This window comes from Aplidium turbinatum, chromosome 5 (genome assembly GCF_918807975.1).
Source record: "Aplidium turbinatum chromosome 5, kaAplTurb1.1, whole genome shotgun sequence".
Taxonomy (NCBI): Eukaryota; Metazoa; Chordata; class Ascidiacea; order Aplousobranchia; family Polyclinidae; genus Aplidium; species Aplidium turbinatum.
Window position 1 is genome coordinate 37,697,051 of NC_137476.1, and position 9,183 is coordinate 37,706,233.

Sequence of the window (9,183 nt, forward strand, 5' to 3'; positions counted from 1 at the left end):
TGCAATGCATTCTTTGGGTCAACGTTATCCCAACTCTACACCCAACGTAGTTCATCGTTGGTACCCTACGATGGCCCAACGTATTTTGCACCATTCATCGCAGTTGGGCCGACTTATTTTAAAATCTTTGAGCCAACGTTATCCCAACTATACACCCAACGTAGTTCATCGTTGGTACCTTACGATGGCCCAACGTATTTTGCACCATTCGTCGCAGTTGAGCCGACTTATTTTAAAATCTTTGGGCCTACGTAATCCCAACTCTACTGCCAACTTAGTTCATCGTTGGTACCTACGCTGGCCAAACGCACTTTGCACCTTTCGTCGCAGTTGGCCATACATATTTTGCACTAATCGTTGTAGTTGAGCAACGTTGGTTAAACTTAACCTGCAATTTCAAGTTGACACTGTCCTGATGATCCATATGCCAATACGATGACCATCTTCTTATACTAAGCAAATTTAAGTCAATGATGTAAACAAACGTAAAGTTGTTGAAAAATACATTTATTCGAATGGTAAAATGCACCACCCATGCACAATTCACAGCTACGACAAGACATGCATAAAAGTCTAAAAACACAGTGGACTGAGGTACTTCATGCCTCATCAGAAGACTGCGCCTGGATGTAACAACGTGATCTGTGGCGGCCTCAAACGCAAGTACCTATAAAACAATATGCAACATATGTAAAGAAAATATACTGTACAGTGCAAATTAGATCGTGTTTACAGCACCGTGAAAGAACAGACTCTAATTGCTACATATCCCATGGATATGTGTATGCAACACCCGGTTATTTTACAATAACAAGCATTTTTTTAATACATCCTAACATTCCTCAGTATGTTTTAATTTTGTAATTCGTAACCTATACGATGGGGTGGGGAATGGGTATACCGTTATGTTCTATCAACCTCTAACATTAATGCACATTCGTTAATCGTGTTAATGCGGTTTGCCTTCTCTAACCAGTGCAAATTATTATTGTTATTGTTTGATAGATCTTCGAAGCCAAGTCTTAAAATGTGTGTTCCAAGGTTGTTATTTCATTGAAAATTAATCATGAACAGTAAGTATTCTTTCTGGAGACGATATCATACCAACAAAAGGTGAATACAAAACTTAAACAAACTACTTACCTACGACCATGTTCTTTAAGTTTTGCATGGAATCAAAAGAAAACTTTTTCTCTCCACTTAATTTATTTTTCCCCTTCCCGGTCCGCGAGACGTAACTTGCGACTTCGTTTAACATCACCTGAGGCATCAATCGATTAACCGTGTCGTATAGGCTTCTTCCTCCTATACGACACAGTTGTTTGAACTGCAATAGAACAGATGGATGTTGAAATGCATAAGCCGAGATCGTTAAAACAGCATAGAAAGCAGTCCCATCAAACAGTCGCGGTGCGTACCAGGCTACCAGCGTACAATGGCATGAATTTTTTGTAAATTGGTGTGTACCATGTGGTTATGTGCGTTAAATTGTGCAATTAGCCTGTTGAGGCAGACATTAAATGGTTTAGAATTCATTCATTCAAGTTTAAACTCATTTTAGGCTAAATAGAAGAATTAACTCTCCACACATAAAACTCATGTATTACCTTACCAAAAATGTGGGTGACTTTAGATAGGTAATGCGCAGTAAGAACTAAGAACATATCGTGTTCACTAACCACAATCTGATAGGTCTCTTCATTCTCCAGCATGCTGTTTACGGTTTTTAATTCCGCTATGATTGTAGCAGGAAGAGGAACATCCTCAGGAATCGGAGCCAATTCTAGGAATTTATCTGGGATAATCCCTCCCTTCTCTCTCAGCATAATTTCGATTTCACAGAGCCGTTTGTTAATTTGACGTTGCTCTGTCAGAATTGTTTGAAGATAAGTGAACACTTTTACAATACCCCAGTATGTCAATGAAAAGGTGCCATGACCACAAAAATCTATCTGCCCCATTTGCTCAGTGGTTAAGCACCCGACTAAGACCAAGCGACGCTGATTCGACTCTTGGGATGTGTTCTTGAGCAACACATCGAAAGGAGAACTCTCCATTCAGCAGAACCTAGTGGATGCTGCGGGGTGCAACCTAATTCGTACCATGAACAATTCGTACCGTCAGTTACTGGTACCTTGAAAAGATCAAGAGAAAATATTAGAAAAGCTGTAGTCGCTGATCGTAGTTTCCACAAACATTTTAAAAGGATTAGGGTATCGATTAGCTAGGCATCGGTATCCGCAAACAAACAAACTGAAAAGATCGAGAGAAAAAAATAGAACATTGCTGATCGCAGTTTCTGTTTTTCCGCAAACATTTTAAAATTTCCGGTAATGCAAACATTTTAAAGTTTCCGGTAATGATCCTAAGAGTTTGCCAAAGTCGCTGAATGCAGTTTCCGCAAACATTTTAAAAGGGTTAGGCTTGATCGGAGTTTCCGCAAACATTTCAAAAGGGTTAAGGTTTAGGGTGTTTCCGCAAACAAACAAACTGAAAAGATCGAGTGAAAAAAATAGAACAAAGCCGAAGTTGCTGATCGCAGTTTCCATTTTTCCGCAGTTTCCGCAAACATTTTAAAATGTCTGGTAATGATCCTAAGAGTTTGCCGAAGTCGCTGATCGCACTCGCAGTTTCCGCAAACATTTTAAAAGGGGTACCTCTAAATACCCATTGTCAGGCATTGTCGGGCATTAGACAAATCCTAGACAATGCCTTGAAATTACCGACAATGCCTGAAAGTAGCTACTCTACAATGCCTGATAACCCTTGAAAATGCTATAATGCCTAACAAACACGTCAACCACTGATAATGATCGACAATGCCTGAAAGTAGTTAGCCTACTCCACAATACCTGACAACCCCTGAAAATGCTCCACAACCCCCAAAAAGCCAACTATGCCTGACAATACCCGACAATGCCTGACAATGGGTATTTAGAGGTACCGCTTTAAAAGGGTTAGGCTTGATCAGAGTTTCCGCAAACATTTTAAAAGGGTTCGGGGTTAGGGTTGATCAAAGTTTCCGCAAACATTTAAAAATTTCTTTAAATAATCTAAAGAATTTTTGTTTGTTTGCGGAAAAATTTTAAAATGTTTGCAGAAACTGTGATCAGCAACTTCGGCTTTTTTTAATTTTTTTCTCGATCTTTTCAAGGTACGAACTGACGGTACGAATTGTTCATGGTACTAATTAGGTTGCATCCGATGCTGCGCAATCTACTTCATAAAACAATCTGCAAAAAACTTGTGGTATATACATAATGCGGTGATAGTAGCAACACTCGAATCCTGATAAAAGCACTTCTCGTTGACATAATAGTCATTTTTATGCCACTTGAAAGTGAAGATACCAGTTTTTAAAAAAATTGAGTAGGCTACTTCTAAAAATGTTACTTCAAAACCAATAAACAGGCCGCGTAATTGCCGTAAAAAGTATTAAATAGTTTACCCTGAAGAATAGATCTGAGTCAACTAAAATAAACCTTACCTGAGTTTCATGATAATCATTCATGATGTGGGCTGTGCTCTCATAAATGAAAACCTGAAAGTCCCCAAAGCTACGTCTAAAAATTCCTAGATTACATCAAAATTCCCTAAATCATTACATTCAGTTTCACGTTCTGAAACAAAAAGCAAGAGTTAAACGGAACAACAACACTAGCAAAAACCATTCTACATAACTTTGTTGTATTAGTGGGCTAAGTCTCACAGCAAAAAGCAGTACGGTATGTTAAATTACAGTGATGTTTAACATTACAGGGATACAGTGAAGATTTACCAATGCTTATCACATGCTAAAAATGACATAAACTGTGCACGACTATCGACTTATTCATGAGAGCTAATTCGACCAGCAATTAGTTGATTAGTTCATGTGCTTCAGCATCTGAACTCTTCATGAGCCCTTGCCAACTTCAACAATTTAGCTCGATCCCTTAAACCCAGTTTGTCAGCTGATTTCATACCTTGGGTGTGTAGCAAACCAACTAAACTTTCTCACTTTAAACTGTTCCTGTAGTCAGTTTTAATGTTTTTCAAGCTATCCGTACTAAAAAGTCATTCAACTGGGGCATTTAAACATGGTAGGGACATTAGGCAAGTGACTACTTTGCTATGAACTTAAATACGGAAGAAAACTAGACAAATAAACTTCCATTCATTCTGTAAGCGAACAAGACAAAACTGCAAATGCAAATCTCGTCCAACTCCATTTGGGTTTTCGCGCGTTTTTTACGATTCACGTCACAGACAATTGTAGCTTCTGACTGCGCATGCGCATCGTCATCTCTTTTTAGCGATTTTTGAAAAAGGACGTTCAGACCTCTGTTCAGACATCCGCCATTTTTTACAATGTACCAATTACTCGCGTTTGTCAATGCTTTAGATAAGGCGTGCTGTGCATATGGATGTAGAAAACGAAGAAAATGCAATTCAGATGATAAAAGGAGTAAATATTATTCCAAGATATTTACTAATCTCTCGGATCATGTGTTTGATTGCACCCTTACCAATAATTATATTTTTACACTAGTCAAAACTGTGTCCAAATGTTATTTAAAAATTAGGTTTTACCGCATTGGTAAGAAAACCTGCAAGCAAATACAAGCTAAATTGGTTCGTAAAACACTTAACAAAAATTCTGTCTTAACAAACGTCTGTAGACGTTGAATCAATGTAAAAATGACAGATTTTGTTGTATGGCTTGGCTGTAACAGCGCAGCTTTCACGCAAATTTGAGACAGTAACAATGGCGAATGCCTTTTTTTAATTTCTTCAATCGAGATGCGAGAAGCGCTGTCTATTGGCTTTTTTCAAGCCAAATTTCTCAAATCTGGCTCTTTTTTAAGGCCTTTGGCTGGAAGATTTACGGTTTGGCTTTTTTTTGTCATTTGGCTTCTTTTTGGCTTTTTTTAAGTTTGGTTTTTTAACCAGTAATAGCCTACATTTTTTTACTTTTTAGGTAGGCCACTGAACAAAGTGAACACATATCATAAATCTGCAATTTTTCCCGTTGCTAATTGTTGCTAATTCCGTAAAATCCTGACTAAATGTGAACATATGTACCCTAGGATGACTACTGACCAGCCTTGTTTGACTCTCGATTGTCTGGAAAGTAAAAAGCTAATGGTGGCAACCATGTTAGATGAAACAGCAGAACGTCCATCAAGGAGACGAAGCGTCAAAGTAGATGCGTTTTTTGGCAATAAAGGTCTAGAACAGTTTTGCACCTCTAATTTAAAATAGCTTCTTCAGCTGTTGGGTGTAGATGAAGCAATACTTTCGAAGGATCCTGCTCATTGGACTGAATATGGTGCATTTATTTAAGCTTTACACATAACAAAGGGCTTTTCAGCAGTCAATGACAGAGCAGAGAGAAGAGTTGCTGTAATCCAGGATTTTAACAAACTGTTAACTAAAGATGAGGCCCAACTTCAGTTTCTTGTGTAAGTTGTTACTGAATATATATAGGAAACTGTTTTCCAAATTGCGACAAGAACAATATTGTTAATAATATCGCTTCATGCAGTACTCACCAGAATTGCATTTTGAAATGAATATCGTCACCAGTGTTCCTTCTAAGGTTCAAAAATTGAGAAAATAAACGAAATTCTGTACATAGATGGTTTCGTGGTCACAAGAAAGATTGTGAAATCAAGATATGGACAGATTTCACAAGTCCTAATTTCTTGGAAGGAATACTGATCGTCACATATTTTTTTAGAGCTAATGCTATCGTAGGCTATGTTTCTCGGCAGCCGATTTGTAGCAAGAATTGACAGCGACAGACACGTGTTTCGCCCATGAGGTTGGTTTTTTTTTTTTTTTTTTTTTTTTTTTTTATTATTGAAAAGTAAAAACAGTTGTACAGTAAACAATACAAAAGAAGCAATTGGTGAATGCAATCATATCACTGATACCAATCTGTTGCACAGTATAAGTTATACCTGTAATAAGAGATCAAAGGCATGCGATAGATTTGGAAATTCATTGTAGCTATGATATCACTTTTATGTTTGAGGCTAGTGTTTTATCTCCACAATAACGGTCATCTAACAAGTACGTTCATACAATAGTAGCCCAAAAGATATTCTTATCATGCATATGCCAAAAGGCGTTGTTGTGTTCGACATTAAATCAGATGCATTGCGCAGGCAGGTAGGTAACACATTACCAGTCACAATAAAAGTGTCTATGTTACTGTGCGTCCCACAACGCACATTTGTAGCCAAAAATAAACAAATCAATAAGTAGGAATATAATGTAATGCATGCAATTGCATAAACGAAGAAGGATCTGCATGTTGCCTCATTGCTCTCTTGTAGTGCAATGATGCTACATGCAGATGGTATGTGTGAATAAGTATCATTTACTATGGCGCATTTCATAAAATTCACAAGTCAGGTACATACACTGCAAATGATAACAATTAATAGCAGAATTCTTTCGAGAACAGTGGGTTCTTGGTTGTCATGTTCGACTTATGCTACAGTGTGGGGAGTTTGTAAGGGGCGTCGGTATTACAGAGGTGTCACTTTGAAGATATTCTTTAATTTTTGTTTTAATAACCCAGAGGGTTGTTTTGGTAAATTTTTTGTTGTCCCACATATATTTATCTCCAATGTCTAGTGAAATTTTCTTTTTAATTATGGTACTCTTAACTGTATTTAGGATCAGCAGAATCAGTAGGTTGTCTGCCTGTCTGCTTGGAAAATGGTTGTATAGGATTATATCAGTTGTAAGCTTAATCTTTTGTTTTGTTATTGAATGATATAGCTTTTCTATTTTTTTCCAAATTGATTTCGTGAAGGTACATTCAGTTAACAGGTGTTTTATATTGTCGACAGCCATTTTGCAAAATTTGCACTGAGTAATTTTGTTCTGGCTGCAACGCCATGAGTTAGATTGTTTGTAAAAATCGCCCCATTTAAAAGCTGAATGTGCTATTCGATAGCAGATCGATATGTCAGAGTTTGAAAAGTATGGTTTGATATTTTTCTTCATAAGGAGCGTTTCTGACCAGCTTATTGGTTCATTGTTTTGGCTCTTAATTTCAGTTTTAGTTTCTTTTTGTGTTTTTAGGGTTGTGTATATTGTATTATATGATATATCAGTCCAGTCAAGATTGTGTTTTCGGAGTTGGAGAAAAGTGCAGAAAATATCAGAATAAAACGAATTTGGGCAATCAGAGTGTGGTTCACTTAGGTTATATAATTTTTGGTTGATGTGCCTTATTTTATAGTTTAGATTGTACTTTGCCCACTCATGCCATAGTTCTGTAGCTTTATCGAGTGTGGACAGGTGTCTAATTCTGTCAGCTCTACTGGTTTGAAATTTTGTTTCTATGTCAATCATTCTTAATCCTCCGTTTTTAACTTCTGCAATGATTTTTGTTCTGCTTAATTGCTCAATTGGAGATGGATACCATAGAAAATTGTATAAGATTTTGTTTAAGGATTGGATATGCTTTTTTTGTGGGTAAAGAACCCTTCCCATGTGAAGAGATATAGGCACGAGGAGAGTATTTATTATGGTGATTTTTCCTAGAAGGGAGAGTGGTCGAAATTTATGAATGTTGGCAGTCGTTTCAGTTTGTTTTATCACTTTTTCCCAGTTAAGAGTGTCTAGTTTTTTGTTGTTGTTTCCTAGCCAGATTCCAAGGATTTTTATTTCATTTTGAATTTGAATATGTGGGTAATGTTGCTGTACTTCACTTTGTAACTCAGGTTGTGATACAAGCATTTGTGTTTTGTTTTCGTTAATTTTTTGTCCTGACATTTGTTGGTAAAGTTTTAATTCTTTAAGTATTTCAGTAATAGAATTAAGGTTATTTGTGATAAACGTTGTGTCGTCTGCGTATTGTTCGATTTTTACTGCTTTTTTATTTATGGAGAAGCCTTGTATTGATGCATTGCTCTCTATGCGGCGTGTGAGTACATCGGCGCATATTATAAAAAAGAGCATGCTCAGAGGGCATCCTTGTCGGATGCCTCGCCTAATGTCAATTTTTTTTGTTAGTGCTCCATTCATTTCAACTCGACTAGAGATGTTTGAGTATATAAGAGTTAAGTATGAAATCATCACTGGCTTAAATCCAATTTTTTGCAGTATTTTGTACAGAAAAGAATGTTCCACTCTGTCAAACGCTTTTTCAAAGTCTGTTACCATTATATATAATTTTCTGTTTTTTAGTTTTGCTGCTTCGATGGCTGCTTGAATATTCATTGTAGCGTGTTCAATTCGTCTGTTCGGTAGACCACATTTTTGGTTGGGTTGAATCAGTGTTTTCATTAAGGGGGTGATTCTATTGGCTAGGATTTTGCTTAAAATTTTGTAATCCGTGTTCAATAATGAGATTGGTCTCCAATTTTTCAGCGATGATTTATCTCCTTTTTTGTGAAAAAGTTTAACTATGGCTTCTCTCATCGTTACTGTCATAGTGTTATTTAGAAAACAGTTAGTATACATTTCAAGCAAATCATATTTCAAAATGTGCCAACATTTTTGATAAAAGATTGCGCTGAGGCCATCCGAGCCGGGGGCTGAATTTTTATTTAATGTATCAATTGCGATCTTAATTTCATCTTTTGTTATTAGTCTTTCATTTTCTTGTGCTTCATCTGCATGTATTGTGGTGTGGTTCAAAATGTTTAGATATTCATCTTGTTCAGTTGGATCAATTTTTCCATCAATTCCCCATAACTTATGGTAAAAATTGTGTGTTTCTGTTAAGATGTCATTTTTGTTGGTTACAACTTTATTGTCCTCTGTATGTAGTTCGGTGATAGTATTGTTTTTACCTCTTTTCGTTTCAAGATGAAAGAATCCTTTGCTTGTTTGCTCTGAGTCGTTTTGAGGTATTTTACAGCGAATTTGTGCTCCTCTTTGCGTGTTATTGTGAAATTGTTCAATAACATCGGTAAATTTTGCTCGATCAGATACTAGGTTTGGATGAAATTCGTCTTCAATCTTAGAGTTTAAGATCTGGAGTTGTTGGTTTGCTGTGTCATATGCTTCTCGTTGCATCGTTGCAAGTTGCTGTGAGAGCTCTATCAGCTTATTTTTAAGTATTTCTTTTCCTTTATCCCACCATTCAAGAGTATTTTGAAAGTTTGGTTTTCTTATTGTCCAATTGGTCCATGTTGTTTCTATTTCGGATATTACATGTTGATGTTGAAAGATGGA

General features: G+C 36.7%; 1 protein-coding gene across 3 annotated transcripts; it reads right to left on the reverse strand.

The window, feature by feature from the left end:
- Nucleotides 1-497: 497 nt before the first annotated feature.
- LOC145769889 (uncharacterized) lies at nt 498-3,617 on the reverse strand. 3 transcript variants are annotated; one of them, XM_082581431.1, is made up of 4 exons: nt 3,488-3,617; nt 1,680-1,867; nt 1,144-1,261; nt 498-667 (listed from the first exon to the last, which is right to left on the reverse strand). In XM_082581431.1, exons 2-4 carry the CDS (start codon nt 1,824-1,826, stop codon nt 654-656), a joined length of 279 nt encoding a protein of 92 aa, XP_082437557.1. In that variant the 5' UTR covers nt 1,827-1,867; nt 3,488-3,617; the 3' UTR covers nt 498-653. The 3 variants fall into 3 exon arrangements, with proteins under 3 accessions (XP_082437557.1, XP_082437556.1, XP_082437558.1); XM_082581430.1 differs by having other exon boundaries at nt 1,144-1,327; XM_082581432.1 differs by lacking the exon at nt 1,680-1,867 and having other exon boundaries at nt 1,144-1,327; nt 3,488-3,528.
- Nucleotides 3,618-9,183: the final 5,566 nt, after the last annotated feature.